The following is a 21174-nucleotide window of genomic DNA, read 5'->3' as shown; positions in this document are numbered from 1 at the left end:
ATAACACTGCAGTGTGAAGGATACTTGTCCTTTTTCCCCTCTGTAATGTACCATGACCTTTATTCATTTTTCATAGCAGTCACACTTGCGCTTGTGATGGTGGGCACACTGCTGTCTTGAATAGATTGTTACATTTAGGGTCTTATTTCCACACGGTGGAAAGTGCAGTCGACCGTGCAAGGTGCACAGGGCGTGGTGAATGTGTTTGGTATTTTCATGGCCAGAGGCGCGCCGTACACCTGTGGCGCAGTTGGAAGATAGATGGGATTAGGAAGAATATATTATCAGTAGCTGTGTTAGAAGCAGGCATTTATCGTGGCTAATCAAATCATTCCCCTCCCTTTATTCCCGTTAGAGCTGGGCACTCGTTTCATAATGGAGAGTCCAGACCTGCTTTTCCCAAGGGGAGAAGTTCGATTTGACTGTTTACATGTGTGCAATAATTCTAATGCTTAAAATATAGCAATTGCATAAGGCATTCACATGATTGCATAAACTGATAAATCCCCATAATAATCCTGTTTACATGACATGAAAAATATTTCATATTTTGTTTCCTTTCCTGCAAGTGTAAAATTTGACTCTTAAAGCTACGATTTTGAATGTAGTTCATCACAGCCATAGTCTGTCTCTATTGCACATAAAAATGCAAATGCTAGACACTCTTTTTAGTAAACCTGTTTGAAAGAAGGAGATGAAATGTATATACGGTGTTTTGTTAGCATGAATCATCTCCTGTGTGGACACATTGTAATTTGCTGGTGAAAACCACACACAACGTAGGAGAGAGATATATCATCATTTATTTTATTCTAATTCCTGTGTGTCTTCCTCCAAGGTAACCCCTCCCAGCCCACCTCCCTCCACTATATGAGTCCCTACCAAATGAATGCATATGCCATGGCCCTGAAAGCAGTAGGTGAGATTATCCAGGACTATGACAGTGACAAGCTCTTTCCTGCCTACGGTTTTGGTGCTAAGCTGCCCCCTGACGGCAAAATCTCCCACGCCTTTCCACTGGTAAGACACACACATGTGAACACACACACAAACATATGAATTCACACATACAAGACACACGTACACACAGTTCACCCGTAGCAGGGTGTGGTTTGGACCAGCAGTTGTCGCTGAGACAGCAGCTGGTCACACAAGTTGAGAAGTTGGCTCATCTGCTTGCCAGCGGGGATCTCCCAGCATCCCCTCCACTTCCTCCTTGCATCCTCCTGAGGGATCAGGGCAACCAGTCAGAAACGGCTGGATGCTAAGCTGAAGTGAAGCCGACTCTCTCCTTCTGTTACCAAAATTAGAATCTATTTGGGTGAATGTACAATGCTGAAAGCTTAATTAAAAGAATTATTGAAAAGATAGGGGTAATGTGACGAATTAAAGGAAAGATGTCTAGTGGTGTGTTCTTAAAATATTCTACCATTTTGTTTCAATTCAGTCAATTCAGAGTATGAGTAGTAGGGTTCTGTTATATAAAGTAGGCTACCTAAACTTTTACTTATTTTACCTTATCAGTCCAACAAATCCTGAAACAAATTGAAATGAGAAATAAGCAATCCAGTTGCTGAATCTTCACTCATATTAGATCTACTGTAGAGGCCTCATTTAAAGCAATCATTTGACCTTAAGTTGCCAGTCATCATTTATTTTATATACATCACAACAACACAATACATTCTCTGACCAGCAGGGCGGCGATAACCCCTGCATTAGAGAGGCCTGAGGAGGGAGATCTGAAGTACTACAGTTGGACCTTCTTAGCTCCCTCTGTAGATAAAAACAGCTCATTATTTGCTCACTAAGGTAACGAAAATACAACAAATCCTATTGTCAGGCAATTGTACACTAATGAAAACATACCTATGAATATTATATTCCATTTCTGACAATAGATAACCTAAATGTTACACACTGGACCTTTAACAGAAAACCTTCATTACAAACTGAAGGCAGAATTTAAAAGAGTAATTCTCCAGGCCTCTACTGGAGCCTCTACTGTCTGCTGCTTTGATTTTGACTATTCTTTTTTTAATGCCACTCTTGTGAGTCCCTGTTCTTTATGGAAGTGCAATACTTAATCACTGGAGTATCTCTTAAAAACTTTAAAATACTTTATTACTGTAATATTATAGATTGATCTTAAATCCCTGTCAGTGCCCCCCAGAGTTCACACTGATTTTTACACCGACAACTTTGAGCTTCCATGAACTTATTAACTTACTGTACTTACCTGAACTTTCCAGTTGTGTGAGAAAGTGACCAGTATTGCCCTCTATAGACATATAACCAGACAGTGTCATTAGGTACTGATCCTGCTGTAGGTGTGAGGAGAGAGACATTTATTTGGGAGTAATCTCTTGAGCTTTCTGTTTATATTCTCTTTCACGCTGTTGACACTACTTCCTTGTGCACAGTGTATCAGACAATGGCAAATTAAATGCAGATAGTATACATATAACTGCAGGTATTTGCAGCGTATTTAAAATATGTCTGATTATCTTTGAAAGAACCATGTAAAATATGACAACAGTTGTACTCTAGATGGATTGATGTTCCTCGTTTATTGCACTGCTCTGTTAAATATAGCGTTTGTAGGCTACTCTGGATGTTTGTGTACACTGTGTGCTTCATTAGTGGTCTGTATTCTGTCTGTTGCAGAGTGGTGACAACGAGAATCCAAACTGTGTGGGCATAGAGGGCGTTCTGGAGGCTTATTTCCAGAGCCTGAGGACGGTGCAGTTATATGGACCCACCAACTTTGCACCTGTCATTAACAAAGTGGCAAAGTAAGTTTGAAAGTGTGTGTGTGTGTGTGTGTGTGTGTGTGTGTGTGTGTGTGTGTGTGTGTGTTAGAGTTAGGGTACAGTTATACCATTGTGTTTTCTTTAAACCAAACCCCAGGGATTTGTTATTATTAGTTTTGTATTTACAGGCTTGATCAAAGCTTATTAGTGACATGACTCACAAGAGGCTTTTTCACCAGATTAGAGATTTTGTTTTATTTATGAGAAACATTGACAGCGGGGAGCAAGTCAACATGTGCAGGATTACGAAGGTTGCAGCATCCCGTCAAGCTGATAATCATTTTATTTTATGCCTCAAAGTGTCTCAGCAATAATGAAGATTTGTGCGGGAACACTAAAAAAGTTATTTTAGAGAAAAGTTGTTGATTTTTGGATTTGTTTTGTCTGTTTACTTTCATTTAAAATTCAGAATCCAGACACTTGTGTTGTAGAAACAGTCCCAATGGAAACTGTCAGTCAAACCACATCTGGTGATCAGTGACTGCTTGCTGCTGACATTTTCCTTGTATGGTTTATAAATTCTCCAGCCACTTGGTTTTGAAAGGAAATTTCAGATTTTTATTTTATCTCAGTGAATCCTCTGATCATGTTTTCTTTATCGAAATGTGACATTATTTATATATAATGTAGAGACAAGTTGAGAAAACCAGTTGAAAGTGCTGATGTGGGGCTTTCACACAGAATTGTCTCTAATGTCTGTAGACCATATTTTTAACTTTGACTAAGTGTTTAAAGTGACTGTAAATGTAAATTGCACACATAGACTTTATAGATTATAGAGAATGCACAAAACTGCTAAAATCACTTGCATTGTAGTTAAATAGGTTTTGCCTAATTTTACTTCTCCATTTATGTGTGTAAATAATGAAACAATCTTATTTTTTATACCCTATTATATAATGATATTTTCTGTAATTATCACTACAGATTTGTACATATTTATATGCGCTTATGACTTTAAAAAAAATGTATTTTAGGATCCTGGCAACTTTATACGTTGTTAAATTGACAAAAGGATATTTTTCAGATTTATAGTTTAGTTTTTCATGACAAAAAGGACACCATGCATACAGGGTGAGGACAGTTTTGAAAGTGCTAAACAAAGGCAAAAACCCATGCATAGAAAGTCAGAAAAAATGAACCAAAATGAACCTGGAACTCATAGATAATGAGATACATTGTCTCAGTAGTAGTTTCACATATATTACAATAGCATAGGATCTGAGAGGCATAGAAGAAAGATGACTGCAAACAGTCACATTCTTCATAAAAAGTGTTTTGAATATGGCCTTTAATGCCTGATATGAAGGCAGTGTTTCCAAATTAGGTTTGCCTTGTAAATTATTCCTGGCCCTGGGTGCCTCGTACAAAAATAAAGTTTTGCTAAATTCAGAGCAGACTCTGGGGATGATAATCCATCTTGAGGATCGGGTCTGATGGCAGTTTGACAAAAGAGAAAACATTCAGCAAAGGTAGGTTTTAAAAGGCACATATGAAATCTTCCTCTGTTTTTTCACTGAGGTCCGTTAAATTAACACATACATATAAATTACAGTGCTGAGTTCATGATCTAATATGATGAATCAAGCCCAAGCAGGAGTAAGCCTGATCCATACATACAGTATATGGGGTGTCACCATAATCCACCATAGATAAATGTGGACTAAACAAGAGTTTCTTTAGCTGCAAAGGAGCAAGTAACTCTCTCTCTAATCAGTAATGAGGGCATACGTTTCTACAGTGTTATCAATGTGTGTATGGAAAGTTAATTGGTCATTTAACCATATTTGAAGATATCTGTAGGAAGAGAATATTTCTAGTGAATTTGCAGCCACTGTTTAAAGAGTAATATTAATTGCCTTTTGTATGAGCATGATTTCTAGAGATAGTTATAAATTAGTTTTTTTGTACTTTATAAGTTATAAATGACTGTAGTTTGTGAAAGGCAGTCTGGAGGTCAGCGACTTAGACAGCTTAGACAGCTGTATCGATAACTGTATCGTCTGCATTGAAATTATTTGGCACTGGCTGATGATTATCTCCTTTATTGTTTATAAGAGTGGAAAACAACAGCTACTAATACAGAGCCTTGTGGTACAGCGTGTGTAAGCTTTAGGACTTTGAATTCATAATTATTAGCACTGACACTTTGTGTTCTGTCTGCTGCTGTAATTGAACTCATCCATAAATTTCAGGATTCCTTTTTGCTTTTGAAACAAGGGATACCTTCTGAGTTATGGTCAAAAGGAGAGGATTAGAGTAAACAAATCGGAAATTATAACCAGCCACTACTACTTCTCATCCTCCTCAGTTAGTCCATAGGAGCCACTGGCTTGAGCTGAATGAGCTGATTGATCTCTGTCTATCTTTGCACCTTAAAGCTAAGCCCTACAATATATGACGGTTTAAAGTTTAATAAAAGGGCAATAAAAAAACAGGGATTTTTCTGCCACAGGTAAATCCATGTTGGTTGTATAAAACATGGATTTACCTGGTGGCTAGACCAGAATAGTGTTGTACATTTTAACCTACGTGTCACTGCACTGACTTATCAGGTCTCAGTTTTTTTATCCCACCACTGTGTCAAGCGGCAAGAGACATAGAGGTGGCATAGAGATCACCCACTGAAAAAACACACAGAAGGGCACACATACACACAGGCACACACAAACATGAGGCTAAAATCCCATACACATGCACATACACATTTACCGTATACACACACACACACACACACACACACACACACACACAGAAACATAGTCTCACAGATCAATGTCGTGTTCAGCCAGGTGGAACAGCTAAGTCACTGGTTTTAGATTCTGTCTCCTTGCAATAAATACACAAGCAGCAGGTGAAGGACACAAACACTCCTCCAAACTCATCTGGCTTCATATCAAGCCAGAGCTGATATTTTGCAATGTGGATATATTAATTTGGTTTTCTCATCAAACCCCCTGTTGGAAAGGAAAAACAAAAAGCAAGGTCTCATGATTTTCTTCATGCTTTGTTTTTGATGCTTGTTATTTTTGAACGGTCTGTTGCTCAATGTTGTAGCTTTAGGTAGTAAACAACTCAGTGGTCTGGTTTGGATACAGCATCATAGAACAAAGAGCTATCCATGGTATGTGGAAGAGAATCAAATCCATTAAATATCTGTTAAGTGTAGGCTAACTGTTTCCTGTAAGACTATGTAACATTTGCTGATTAGTGGCCACAAATGACATTTATAAGTTAATGGAAGTAAATGCTAATGCTAAGAGATAGTCCCTATTTGTCACTAATGGGTAAGGTGAGGTAGCTAAAGAGTGTTTGATCTGTGGCTTTTGGTATTGTCAACAGCAGTGTTGGGCAAAGACGTATCACTAGTAATACCTGGAAATATTCCATTACTTTGATTTTAAAACACAAAACTGATTTTAATCATTGTAAGTCTGAATTTTGTGGAGTGTAGCAGAAAAGTAATATAAATAGAAGTGTAACTACACTGAACAAAATTATAAACGCAGCACTTTAGTTTTTTCCCCCATTCATCATGAGCTGAACTCACAGATCTAAGACTTTCTCTATGTACACAAAAGGCCTATTTCTCTCAAATATTGTTCACAAATCTGACAAAATCTGTGTTAGTGAGCACTTCTCCTTTGCCAAGATAATCCATCCACCTTACAGGTGTGGCATATCAAGATGCTGATCACACAGAATGGCCACAATAAAAGGCCACTCGAAAATGAGCAGTTTCACTGTATTGGGGGGGCGGGAAACCAGTCAGTATCTGGTGTGACCACCATTTGCCTCAGGTAGTGCAACACATCTCCTTCGCATAGAGTTGATCAGGTTGTTGATTGTCGCCTGTGGAATGTTAGTCCACTCCTCTTCAATGGTTGTGTGAAGTTGCTGGATATTGGCAGGACCTGGAACACGCTGTCTTATACGCCGATTCAGAGCATCCCAAACATGCTCAATGGGTGACATGTCCGGTGAATATGCTGGCCATGCAAGAACTGGGATGTTTTCAGCTTCCAGGAATTGTGTCCAGATCCTTGCAACATGGGCTGTGCATTATCATGCTGCAACATGAGGTGATGGTCGTGGATGAATGGCACAACAATGGGCCTCAGGATCTCGTCACGGTATCTCTGTGCATTCAAAATGCCATCAATAAAATAACCCCACCGCCACCATGGGCCACTCGATCCACAACATTGACATCAGCAAACCGACCCACACGACGCCATACACGCTGTCTGCCATCTGCCCTGTACAGTGAAAACTGGGATTCATCCGTGAAGAGAACACCTCTCCAAAGTGCCAGACCCCATCGAATGACGAACTGCAGTCAGGTCGAGACCCCGATGAGGACGACGAGCAAAGTCTTAGATCTTTGAGTTCAGCTCATGATGAATGGGGGCAAAAACAAAAGTGTTGCGTTTATAATTTTATTCAGTGTAATTACTGTTGGCAGGGAGTAATAAGTAAAGTAATATTACTTTTGAAGTTAAGTAAAAAGACTTATGAGAAATACATTAAACATAGATACAGCCAAAGGGTTTGGTCAATTTACACCAATGAAGACAGCATTTAAAGCTGCAGTAGGTAATTTTTATAAAAATAACTTTTGGACATATTTGCTGAAACTTTCACTACATCCTGACAGTAGAACATGAGACAGATAATCTGTGAAAAAATTAGGTTCCTCTGGCTCGTTCTAGCGCTTCTAATGGCATTTGCAAGAATCCGGGCCTGAGCAAAAACAACCAATCAGAGCTGAAAAATAAAGAAAGATGCTTTGAGTTGGAGGCTTGAACATAGCTGATTGTTGAGTCTCTTTCCCAGGGTGCCAAAGCGTCGATATTTGACGACCTAGGAATGAGACTCAACAATCAATTATCTTCCTTGGCTCTGATTGGTTATTTTTGTTCAGGGCCGGTGACTTCTCACAAATGACGCACTACATATTATCTGTTTTGTGTACTACCGTCAGAATATAGTGAATGTTTCAGCTAATCTTTTTAAAAATGAAAATGACCTACTGCAGCTTTAAGTGAAGCAGTATTTCTTTTTTACATTTCAGCATCTAGAAAGCGGAAAGGAAAAAAGAAAAGGCCATGCAAGTGAAGGTCAAAGGGTCAGACAAATAAGTTACTGTGTGTTACACTCACAGAGCTTGATTCAACCTTGTATAGAAGTCCTGAGCCACCGTAGACTACAGAATAATGCATGAGACCAGGCAGGTGTGCTTTGTCTTTTCCTTAGTAGTCTATTACTCAGGTGCACTAGCAGAATGTTAGCTCTGACCAGGGTATATCTGTGTGTGTGTGTGTGTGTGTGTGTGTGTGTGTGTGTGTGTGTGTGTGTGTGTGTGTGTGTGTGTGTGTGTGTGTGTGTGTGCGTGCGCGCATGTTCCCCAGCTGTGCAGCAGAGATTACAGATGGCTCTCAGTACTTTGTCCTGCTGATGATCACAGATGGAGTGATATCTGACATGGTCCAGACCAAAGAGGCTGTGGTCAATGTGAGTAAACAAACACACACACGCACGCATGTTTACACAAACACACACAGAGACTGATGGATAGCAGTGCTTTTCCCTCTGTTACTCCATCATCTTGTCTGTTTGCGTGGGGGGCAAAAGCTCCCCAAAGTCTGGATAAAGAAACAGCTTGGTGTGTCCCATCATTCAGCATTCTGTGATAAACAGAACCTCGGGAAAAAGTCGAAATGCCAAAATATAATACAGATTTTGTCTTATAGGTTCAAGCAGTGGAGAAGAAAAGGCATTTTGGTTCTCATTGAGACTGATGTCTCTTTTGTGCAGAGGTCAATAGGTGTTTGAATAACCTGTCAAATGAATGTTTGAGATGTGTCTGATCCAATTAGGTCGGTTCTGAGTGATTTCTCTAATGACAGGCAGTGTAGAATACTGAAATTGAGGTCATTTTCTCCCTCCTATTTATCTTCATTGATTAAAGGCAATAAAAGCCCCCAAAAATTATTAAAAATCCTCCAAATGATACCGGTCTTCTTTGCTCAGTTTTCTTGGGACGCACAACTTTTGATCTTAAGCTTTTTTAACATAATGTTGATGTCTCACAGACTCCATTGTCTGTACCTGTAGAATATTGGGTCAAGTTAATACTCTCACCTTTCAGATGAAAATAAAATATAAATGCCAATCACTGCTCACTACGCCGAAATAATTTAACTCTCTTAAAATCCCTGTCGCTCTCCCAATGCTTTTCTGTTTTAATGCATCCTTAAGATCTAATAAATCAACTGAGCTGATTGTTCATTGTCTTTCTTGTACAGGCAGCATCACTCCCCCTTTCCATAATTATCGTGGGTGTTGGACCAGCTGAATTTGATGGTGAGTGTTTCATTTTAACAATAGGTTTGTAATTTTTTATGCCAACATGAGTAAACATCACTGAGGAGAGGTCACAGGTACACCATAGGTCAGACAGCAGGGTCGTGAAAAGTAAAAACGAACAACAAAATTGCAGCTTATTAAGCCTTTCACCAAACACACAGCTGTAAACAAATACTCTAAATGTTACAGTGCATCATTTGCATGTACACATGTATACACTACACAATAAATTACTTAAAATAATAAAACACTTTTTTTCACACTTTTTTCTGACACTAGAGAATATGACACAGTAACCTTATATAACACTACATGGACACATTTTAAGCCTTTGAATTTCTAATGAATGAAGAAAGAATGTTTGAGATGTGCCTGACCAATTAGGTCGGTTCTGAGTGATTTCTCTAATGACAGGCAGTGTAGAATACTGAAATTGAGGTCAAGTATTAGTTATTACAAGTACTTTGAAGGTTTTTTTTGGAGTAAAACAAATGACATAAAGTACCTTGCCTCACTTACCAAGGGTACAAAACTTGAATACTTAGGAAAACTTTACAGTCTTCTTTGCTTTTTACATGTTGTGCTGCTGCTAACGACAGTGCATATAAATGTTGATACATAACCACACGAGTGAATGACAGAAAGATTCTACAACATATTATGTCAACTTACATGTAACAGAGAGGTTTTGTGCGGTAAGTTAAAATCTGCGGTTCCCGGGCTCACCTGAAAATACAATACATATATACAATACATAGGGGGTACATTTAAAAACCTTCAAAAAGTGTATATGTGGAAACTGTTTCAAAAGTTAAGTCTGCCTCTATTAAATATCCCTGATGTTGTATTTTACTATTTGTATTGCATGTTAACAATAACAGGATTTTCTATTCTTTTTCAGTGTGATAATCACGAAAAGAATCCATTAAATTTGAGCCTTTCTTGTTGACTACATTTATGATAAGAATGTATTAACATCTGATATGTGCAGACATCTGAGTTAGTGCTCACAGCTTTTGTGATGACCTAGTTTCCACCTTCTTCCTTGTTCCAATGCTGGATGCTCACTGATTGTTAATGTGGCTGATTGCCTTAGCAGGTGCAGTGCCAATCACCTTGAAGTGGATCAGCTGTTTGTTATTTAAGAGCTATCTCTGCTGCATGACTGTGACACTGATGAAGGCTGGATGGTCAGTGTACTTTGCAGCCAACGGATTTTCATTTGAAATGAGAAAACAAAAATTGGGAATGACACCTTTTTTGTTTTGAAAATGAAAACAGAAAAGGAAAATATGACCTGAAAGTACAGCTTGTTTTTTTCAATCATTTTTGGATTTCTCATTTTAAATGTCCATTTACCAAAAACGTTTTTATCTTCTGTATATAAAGGGACTTTTTGTCATTGAGTGCAACTTTCCTCTCCTCTGTCATCATTAGTCATCCTAATGAGAATAACACACCAGGAGTAAACAAACACACTATTTTTTGATGGCAACTTAAATGACTATACATCTTCATAATCAGATCATCTGTATGCGGGTATGAGGGAAGAAAATGATTACATGATTCTTGCCAGAAGCATGCAGCTGCAGTCAGGGACAATGACAATATCAGTATTATCTTTCCATTGAACTATTTTAAACCTGCATTTAATGGAAACTTTGGTATTTGTCAACCCAGACCATATTGTCTAAGTGACTAATGGGGATAGCAAGTTTTGAAATTGGTGCAGTATTGAGTGAGAGTGCTGCGGCTGGTAGACAAAACACACAACATATCCTAACTACATGTAGTAAAAGGTGTGTATGTGTGTGGGTACGCATGTCTGGGTGAGCTCCGAAAAGAAAGAGTGTCTGTATCTTTTGATCTAACTGTATGTTCAGCATACACCCACATGGACACACGTCTTGGAGACAAAGAAAGCATGATGTGAAGCGGGATCATTGAAGCTCCTCTCCGCCGTCTGTGGTTGCATTTAGGCCGCAGTCATGGTGTATGCGAGAGATTTGTGCATTCGAAGATCTTACAAATGGCTAGACTTCTGTCAAACGTTCCTTTCTTCTTAAAGAGTCCAAGTAGCTTCCAAACTTTAGATATTCAATTTTATGTTGCACTGTAAATCACGTCAGCGTTGTCAGACATGTTTGTTTATGTACTGACCACACTAGCCATGCTGTGCTAACCTTACTCTCGTCGCTCTTGTCACAAGACTCTAGCGTTGACCTTTAACCTTTCATGAGTGGAGATGCTGTTAGCAGCAAAGCTTCAGTCAACTGATTCATAACTTTAGAATTGGACCGGCTCATGGGGCATTTACGATCGATGTAGTTGCATCTATAATGTTAAAAAATGATTTCCGACTCTTATCACTAAATCTCTACACCACTAACCATTATATTTGTTTTTATTGACTCCCTTGCTCTCCCTTGGATCTTCAAGCACTTGAACAATGTATAAGAATTTCAACTGGTTTATACAAACTGAGTATTCTATTTCCTCAGTTGGAGAAAGAACGTGGCAAGGTTTCGATCCAGTGCGCTCCATCAACACTTCACCTTTGAAAGTTCTGAAATTGTGAAATCCCAGTGTTCCCTACGTTGCATTTGATGTTTCTCAGCAAAACACATCACATGTATCCCTACAAAAAGGTTGGGCATATAGCTGAGCAGAATGTGATAGGAGACCACACACAGCAGCCATGGGAAGCAACGTGCACTGAATATATTTGAAATGTAAACCACTGTAATTAAATTCAACAACCTTGACAGTGCTAAGACACAAATATGTGATGTTTTATACAAAAGGGTGCTTTTGACTTTGGCCTTGACTTTTCCCTGACTTGATGGGACTCTTGTGAGCAAACAGGAAACACTATAGCAGCTGTATCATAATTGTTTTTTATACACCAGTACACTTTTCCCCTTCCTGGGAGAGGTGCTGCAGAAAGTCAATGGAGTTAAGCATGCAGGCATCTTACAGCCCACAGATCAATGAATTTGCAGTGGGGACTCTGTGTGTGTGTGTGTGTGTGTGTGTGTGTGTGTGCAGTCTGTTACTGCTCAGCAGGGTGTGACGACATATCCATCACCATTGTGTTGGAAGGCTTATCATTTTCTACTTGTTTAAGCAATCCAACGGTGGGATTGGTAGCGAGGGCAGTCAGGCATGTCGGGGGGGGTCACAAGGTCATACTGGTTCCATAGCAGCCCAGATTGTCTGTGTGTACACTTTATTGCCAGGGCTAATTGCCTCTTTTTGTTATTTGCTCCATCTTGAGTCTTGGCACCCCATTTTTGAACATGTGTTTAAGATTGTAGCATGGCACTTTTAGTGTTATCCCGTCAGTTCTGGTGTTTGTCCTCTAATATTTCCTTGTGACTCTGTCTGCTGATTTGACCTCACGTTGTGTTCTGCCACCTTTCCGTAGCAGCGCCACACATCCCAGCTGCAGAGCCGACTCCAGATGCAGGATACACACTCTTGTGCAGGTTCTGTTTTAGAAGACCTCTCAGAATGACTCTGGATCTCCATCATAGAACAATTTGGCCATGGTTGACATGGCTAGCTGAAAGTGTTCCTGTAAGATTTCCCCATGAGTGGATTTATTTAGATTTTCTGACCTGTGGTGTAATTGTGCATAATTTTTGATTAAGCAATGACATTTTTTCCTACCATTCTAACCATTCTCCACTGAATACCTGTTCTTACTCCCCATCCTTTGTTCCACATCAGCAATCGTTATGGAAATACAGAAGAACATCCTGTACCTTCTTTGTATTCTCCCTCGGTGGTTCCAGTATTGAGTCATACTCTCTCTGTCGCTTTCTATCCTTTTAGCCATGGAGGAGCTGGATGGAGATGAGGTGAGAGTGTCCTCCAGAGGACGCTTTGCTGAGCGAGACATTGTACAGGTATTCATCATAATTCTATTTAACTTTGCAGGTTAGATTTGAGCATGTTTCTGTCAACAGCAGCAGCATGGGGGAGTTATCCCCGGAGGAGGGCAGCTTACATTTATAACACAGACTCAAACACACAAGGGGAACTGCCTCATACAATATACATTACCCATCTATAGTGAGCCACTGAACAGGCTCATTGTCTTGTTCTCTGATTCTGATTTTACAATATAAAATCAGCAAGGTCAAAGGGTCAAGTTTTTTTCAGATATGAACCTGCTTAATTTAAGTTGCTTAAGATAGGCAGTCTCACACAGGAATATGTTTGGGTTATTTATTCAATGTAAAAGTTCTGTTTCAAAAAGTATTTTATATTAAAAAAGGACATTCAGTAATAATTTAATGGAAAATCATTACAAATGTGAAGTTATTGTAGAAGTATAGTGCATGTAGTGTCATACATGTTACCACATTGTGTTAATGTGTTAAAGTGAGCTTTATACACTGAGGATTGTAGGAGTAGATCCTGCAGAAGTTTGTCCACCAACGTAGGAACGAAATTGATCATTTTTCACGTCTTTTAAAAATAAACCAATATGTTTGATTAGGTTTAGGCCATTTAGACTATTTAGCCTTTATTCCACCAAATTGCAATATGAAACATAACTGGCATTAGTTGTTGAAATTCACTGTCTGATGAACGGAAACATTAAGAGTACTAGACTAGTACTGAGGACACCCACCTTTTATCCACAACTGTGCACTGCCACCGCTCTTATGAAGTGAAACAGACTGGAGTCCGTTTACTGGAAGTGTTGCAGTGCGTGTCAGTTGGACGGCTTGTTTGTTAACCCCTAAACATCCAGTTCCCCTTTTATTTTCCCCTTAAGTAGCTCTATGGTTAGACATATTCTGGTATATAACACTGTCTGACAGTATCATATACATTCTGTATCATTGTGCTCCATCTCCTCATATAAGCTTGTAGTATACTGTATAGTGTTATTCAAAATACATGAAATACAATACTTTCAGATATTTTGTTCGTCTTTTTGTAAATCATTTTATACATGTTTCCCTAAACTTCAGCTTTTCATAACTGGTATCTTTAAATTTTGGGATTTCCAGTTGAATTTAAGAGTTTAGGTTCTGTTGGTTGGTAAGTTTTGCTGTGCAGCATGAGTTTGTAATGACTGACCGTCCAGCAGGTCAGCAAGGGTTAGGAGGTTTGATTTTTCCGCTCCGTCTGTGGGTGACAGTGTTTAGGTTTAACAAAGTACTTTGTCTTGAAAAAATAATTGTTTATTAACTCTGACTGCGTACCTGGAGATGAACTACAAAATAGGTCGAGAGAGAGAGCAGCTTTTCCTTTGAGTTGTTTAGCAGCAAGTTTTATAAAGAGCGAGCAGTAACCCCATCTGGCAACAGTGAACGGTAAAAAAGAAAAGAGTTGAAAAAGCCTTTTAGAGATATGAGAACACAAATAGGAAGCATATACAATTGCCTGTGATAACAATGTACTATAGAATTTTTCTGCAGTGTGGAGAAGACTGGCCAGTCAGCTGGTCGAGCATAGGTTCCAGCAATGATAAATGAGCGCTTACAATGATATATGTATAGTGTCTAGATGTTGAGAGAAGGCATGCGAGTTTATAAGATTTAAAAAATTTAATTCTAACAAAGTGGCAGTAGCTATTTATTGGTAAACAGGTTACAATATTAACAACATGTTAATGGGCTGAAGTAATATAATTATATGTTCCTACATGCTTTGAGTTAATTGCTTTGTCTTGCTACAGTGAACACAGAGAAATCACCTGTTTTGCAAAACATCATTGTAAGACGCATGACCCCACACAGGGTTAATAACTGGATCATTTATTAACTTACTGATATTGATATCATGTTTTCACAGTCCCAACCCTGCACTTTGTTTCACTAACAGCGGTAATCACATTTGCATGCTCTCGGTAATCCTTTGATTGCCTTTAACCTTATTATGACAGTAATTCAATCAGGATGTTTACTCTTTACATTTCCATGCATTCTTGTTGTTAATGATTCAATATGATGAATGCCTTCAGTGCAACAACGTTGATTATTTTTAATTAACGTCATATTGCACCCATTAGACCTCCACTTGTGCACTGTAAACTGGTGGACATTTAACTTCAAATATTATCTTCGCTTGGCCACCTGCCTAGTCCCTGGTAGAAAGTTTTGGCTGGTTTTTATCAATATACACTTTAATTACACGTGGGCCAAAATACATATAGTAAATGTTATTACCAGTAAATGTGTCTTGACTGCAATTGCAGGTCAGACATGGCGAGATTCTCACAAAACTTCCAATGACAAATCTAAATTGAATGTTGTAATCAGATTATTTAAAAAGGGTTAAGGCAGCACAAGATCAAACACACATTAAATGCAGTCCTTATTCCGCCTTCTGAAGAGCACTGCAATAAATGTATCACTTCATTAATCATCTCTTTTGCACAAAGCATATAAAACTGTTGTGGAGTACTACTGCATGTGTGAGAAAAGTTGTTTAAAGACTTCTGTGACTTCGCAGGGGAGCTGTGTGATAAATTGCCCTGAGTGATGTTACTTGAGTCAGCGTGGGTTGGGGCTGAGGGCTACAAGTTTAAAAATTAAAACAGTCTGGGGGCGTGGAGTTAGATAGCAGTAAGCTACATTAGCTGCTACTGTCATAACACACGTGAATCTCTGGTCGGGTTGCATTGTGGGTAATGTGGGTGCCAGGTTTTGACAGGGAAGAATAATACGTTGAATAGAGTGCAATGCTAAATCATTCTCAAGTTGTTAATTTGGATGGGCATTTTTCTAAAGAAACAAAAACAAAAAACAAAGACCCAAACAATTAATAGATACTTACAGCCCTACAATTTATGACAATTTATGACATCTTATGCGCCATTAAAGAATACCATCTAGTTTAATACAGAGTAACGTTTTGCATACAGCCTGTGAGCAAATAGGAATTACACAAGAGTTACCACACAATGTATCGTCACTCTATGGCAGCATAAATAAAAGAAGAAATTGATGCTAAAATGTATGCGGGGACTCACTTTGAGAAGTGGGGGCGAGCGCCCATCCGTATTAATGACCATGCACCTCATGATGGTCATTAATTAAAGCTCTGACAGTGGGATAAGTTTAAAAATCCATTTACTGATGCAGCCAGAGGAGAGTTATCATTACTTTCCGCTCCCCTCCCTTGCACACCAGGTGCCATATATTACACAAGCATTGTGGCTCATGTCTCAAAAATTTACATAACAGAAGTGTCTTTAACAGACAGATGAAGCCAGCAGTGTTATGTATTTCTGAAGAGGGCTTGGTGAGCATTAACGTTAAGAGAAGTCTAGATTTGTCCTTTACAATGCCTTTAGAGATGTTATCAGTCTCATAGCTATAATGTATATTAAATACCCCCCCCGCTTCCAGTTTGTTCCATTCAGAGACTACATCGACAGATCTGGCAACCAGGTCCTGAGCATGGCCCGGCTGGCTAAGGATGTCCTCGCCGAGATCCCCGACCAGCTGCTGTCTTTTATGAAGAGTGGAGGAGTTGAACCGCGACCAGCCCTCTCCTCCTCGCCACTGCCGGAGCTACACCGGCATATCTGACCCTGACACAGCTGCTCGACTTTGCCTCTCCACCCTCTCTCTCTCTCTCTCTCTCTCTCTCTCTCTCTCTCTCTCTCTCTCTCTCTCTCTCTCCCCCCCCCCCCATGCGCTTATCTACGCTCACTTCCCGTACAGTTATTTGTCACTTTGAAGGAGCGGATGGATCGACCCATGACTTGCCCTCTTCCTCTCTTATCACCGCTGAAGCTAAACAGGCACATCACACCGACGCAGTGGGCGCTCATCCCTGACTCACCTGCTGCTGTACCTCATCTTTTTCCTCTCTAACTCACCCTGTTATATAGTGTTACTTTTCATTTACTGTATGGAAGATCAGTGAGACAGAACCATGACCGGCCCACTCCTCCCCTCCTGACTATCATTTCACAGCTCTGGGGTTTTGAATTCCTCTCACCAGGCATGTTTTTTGCACATAAAGTTTTGACATTTGTCCTTGTCCTCAGCAAGTGTTGACGGTAGTCACATCTGGCAGGAGTCCCAGGAAGTGTAAGACACTAAATTAAATCAAAGTGAGCCGAATGAAAGCAGAGCACTTGATGAGCAATATACGCCAGCATGTGCCAGTCAGGTGCTTTGGGGGGAATTTTGGACCAAGTTTTGACTGTAATTCACTGGAGTAATTGGTCACCATAAGGACAGGTGTTTGTGATTTATACTTTACTATCGTCATTATTGTCAGGCTGCTGCCAAACAATTAGTTCACTCCAGGGGTTTGCTGTGAGGCACGCTTCCCCAGAGGATACAGGGGAGTTGATGGCAAAGACTGCCCGAGGTGAAAGGCACAGGTGCATGCTGATGTTCTAAAAGCAACGAAAGATAGTTATTGTGCTTTGGCAGTTTGATTTGGCCCACTTCTCGACACAGTTAGCAGTTGAAACTGCAGGAGCACCTGTGAAACACAGCTCATGGAGGCAATTAAGGTACTTTAAAACCCTTAGCGCCTGATTACCGCAGTTTGTGTCAAAAAGTGCACTCTTTCTTCTGAGTCATAACTCAGTCAGATCTAAACACAAACGTGATGCATGTATTTAGTGTGATTTACACTTTCCAAGGATGGAAATTGTGAATACATAACCATAAAGCTGTTTAGAAATTTTGTAGTTGTCTCAATTCTGTCTGGAGGGGGGGGTCAGACTCCCAGGGGTAATCCAACCAACATTAGCGATGACGGAAGTATTCAGGGACACTCTTTGAGTTTCTGAGGTGGACGTCATACTGAGGGTAGCATACAAGTGTTGGAAGGTCTAGTGGTGGGGTTCCGGTCACATGTTCATTATAACCAATCACAGATGTTCGCACAGACACAGACACACACACACCTCTCTCTGCCCTGACACACCCACCCTCTCTTTGCCCAGCGTGGGCTGAAGCTGGGTGCAGATTCCCCTCCTGCTGTTAGAGAAATGCCAGTCTCTCCGGCTACCCTGTAGAGAGGAGGAGGAGAAGGAAGGAAGGAAGGGAAGAAGAGACAGGGGAGGAGGGAAGAAGGGAGTAAAAAGGACAGAGATGAAGGTGTAAGAGACAGTATGGCTTCGGGGGGGTTGGAAAGAAAGAAAATCAAAGCCATGAGAGAGTGCAGCAAAGAGATGAGATGGACAATGACAGAGGGAGGAGGAGAGGATCCAGAGATTTGTTTGTTTGATGCCAGAAGGGATGGGGAAGAGGAGAAGAGATGAGAGGCTGGATGGAGAAGGCAACAGAGAGAAAGACAGCCTTTAGTTAGAGTCGGTCTAACCAGGCTTTGTATGAATATTTTTGGCAAAGAAATCTGAATATAGGTTAAATGCACATTCTCCGAAAAGCAATATTCCCCAGTGTAATGTTTGCCCTATGCATGTCCCTCCCTCTCCCCTGCCATGACTTGACATTTTATTCCCAGGTAGACTGGAGCTGTGTACAAAGTGGGCAAAATCTGCCACCTAGTGTTCATTGTTTATATAGCAGGGTATCTTTATTATGCATGACTACTGTACATTCCTATATGTCACACAGTACAGACGCATGACCTGATGCAACTGCCCTTACTACCATAGCTGACTGTAAGCAAGGTGAATTCAGGCGCCCCAAAAGTTCAAATAACACGTTGATCATAGAGAACTCACGCATCTGAGTTCTTATGTGAAAATGTGACTTTTGGAAGACGTTTTGTTCATGTCAGTGTGATGATGGTGGCTTAGAGGGGTGTTTATGCTGTTAATGTGTTGTGCAAGTGTATTCATTTTTTTTCTAAACTTGTGCAATTATTAATCTAATAGACCTTTTTCACAGCAGCTGTTTTGTCATGAAGTTGCATGGTGAACACACCAATAACAGTAATTAAGGTTCCGTTCCATGTAGTGCAGCAGAGCCTTTCCAGTGAGCCAACATTTACAATAGCAGCAGCAACAGTATCCTGTTGCATGCCATAATGTTTGCTGTGAAAAAGGTCCATTGTCCAGTTTGTGCATGTTGAGGAATAAATAAGTGTTCACGTGATCATTGTCGCTGCAACTGGTTGAAAAAAAAAACAAGAGATGGACATATATCTCACAGTAATATGCATTATTCTTGTGCCACTGTACATTTTCATTTGTAGATTTCAGAACTAACTCGCTGTGTGCAGTGTCTTGCAGAAACCTGGTGTACTCCTTTAAAGTGAAATTCCCCCATCGAGAGACACATGTATTTTTGATATTTTGCAGTGATGTGGCCTGTTTCCAGGGTCTTGAAAATAGACACGTAAGGCTTCTACAAGACACCAGTGGTATAAAAAGGTATTCTGAGGGCACTTAAAGCCTGTAGTGTGACTTTTGTACAACAACAGCATTTTTGTCTGTCTCTTATATCTGTCTTATGGCCGTATTAATGTGCATATTCCAACAATTAAGATGGAGAAGGTTTCATTGTACAGTACATGATGAAATACGTTTCCCACTTGTTTGCTTACAGTAGAACTACAAAAGCCTTTTACATTTGTGTCTCTAATAATAAATCTATATTGTACGTTGACGTTTTTATGAATGTCCAAATAAGAAGAATGTAGAAGTTTGAACTAGAAACCCTTAACTGTTTTGACAAATATGTTGTTGTGTTTTGATATGAGCTTTGACTACCGTTTGTGTTTACTCATATCTCCTGAAGTTGTCCAACTGCATCACAGTGATACCAAACATAAAGCGACACAATCTGATTATTGTATGTTGTTGTTTGTCCGCAGACTGACGATTTAAAGTGGTAAGTTGATTCTGTTACTGGTATCATCAGAGCGTTGAGCCTCCGCCCACGAAAAATGAGCTCTGGCTTTAAATGGTTGATTCAGTAAACAGATTAAAGCACTTTAATACACAGAGCTATACATAATGTTTGCTTCATAACTGATTTACAGCACTCGTGGATTCATCACACCTGTATCTGCCTCCATCTTGTGTTGAAAATAAATACAGTACCTGACAGAGAGTTGTGATACAAATATATACTGTATGTAATAACATGAATAGCTTCCATATATTATGTTTTCCTGAGAACATGGGGACTTTATCTGTCTGTACCAGCAGGAGCAATATCAGCAGTAATGGAGTTGAAACTTCCAACACCTTCATATTACTTTTTGTATACTAAACGTACTACGTGATGCCTTTGATCATGATCAGCAAGAAGATTAGCTATTTCCATATAATTATTCTTGATGCCTACCACCGGGTCATATTCGATCAGATTCCCCTTGAAATCATTGAAACAAGGGGGTAGAAACACTATTGCTTTTGTCCACAGGAGACGCCATGATCAACACAAAATGAAAGTTCCTTGTAAAAAAACAGTAAGAGTTCAAATGAGATAGATATATAATCTGCTATATCATTAGCTGTAAACATTCTCAAGTTCCTGGATGGGTTCCTATGTTCTCATTTGGGGTTATTCATGTCAAGAGCAGCTGATTTACCAGCATTATTCATTTGCTGACGCCACGGGTGAGTAAACCAAATATACACATAGCAAAGAGTATACAACATTTAATTCCAAAACCATTTGATGTGATAGCATCCTCCACTGTTCAGGGGAGGCCGAGGTGCCTAACTGATGTAGGGCGGTAGGCCCTGTATTTGCATCTCAGTTCATCCCAGAGGTGTTGGATGGGGTTGAGGTCAGGGCTCTGTGCAGACCAATAAAGTTCTTCCACACTAGACTGGGAAAGAAAACATGTCTTTATGTTGCACAGGGGCACTGATGTGTTGAAACAGGAAAGAGATCTTCCCAAATTGTTAAGTAATTTACTAACTTGTCTCTGTGCTAAAATCTGCTTTTGCCCTGAGCACATGCTGACCTGGGTCCTCCCTCCCCAAGTAATAAATGTTCTGCTACAAGACCTTTTTGGCTAATCTTGGCCAAGTAGATAGCAACTAAAGCAACTACTGGCACTGAAAAAGACAAAACAATAA

At 39.8% G+C, this 21174-nt stretch overlaps 1 protein-coding gene across 1 annotated transcript in view; it reads left to right on the top strand.

The window, feature by feature from the left end:
* LOC127377739 (copine-9-like) overlaps positions 1–20190 on the top strand; it is an 89330-nt gene extending 69140 nt beyond the window's left edge. Inside the window, exons 15-20 of the mRNA XM_051425887.1 lie at positions 839–1020; positions 2668–2795; positions 8225–8327; positions 9122–9179; positions 13020–13093; positions 16556–20190. Coding sequence (XP_051281847.1) covers positions 839–1020; positions 2668–2795; positions 8225–8327; positions 9122–9179; positions 13020–13093; positions 16556–16738 — 728 coding nt within the window. The 3' untranslated portion in view covers positions 16739–20190. The remainder of the gene's footprint in view (positions 1–838; positions 1021–2667; positions 2796–8224; positions 8328–9121; positions 9180–13019; positions 13094–16555) is intronic.
* Positions 20191–21174: the final 984 nt, after the last annotated feature.

Source organism: Dicentrarchus labrax, unplaced genomic scaffold (assembly GCF_905237075.1).
Source record: "Dicentrarchus labrax unplaced genomic scaffold, dlabrax2021, whole genome shotgun sequence".
In the NCBI taxonomy this organism is placed as follows: Eukaryota; Metazoa; Chordata; class Actinopteri; family Moronidae; genus Dicentrarchus; species Dicentrarchus labrax.
The sequence above is the reverse complement of the archived record's forward strand: the minus strand, read 5'-3'. Positions and strand labels throughout refer to the sequence as shown.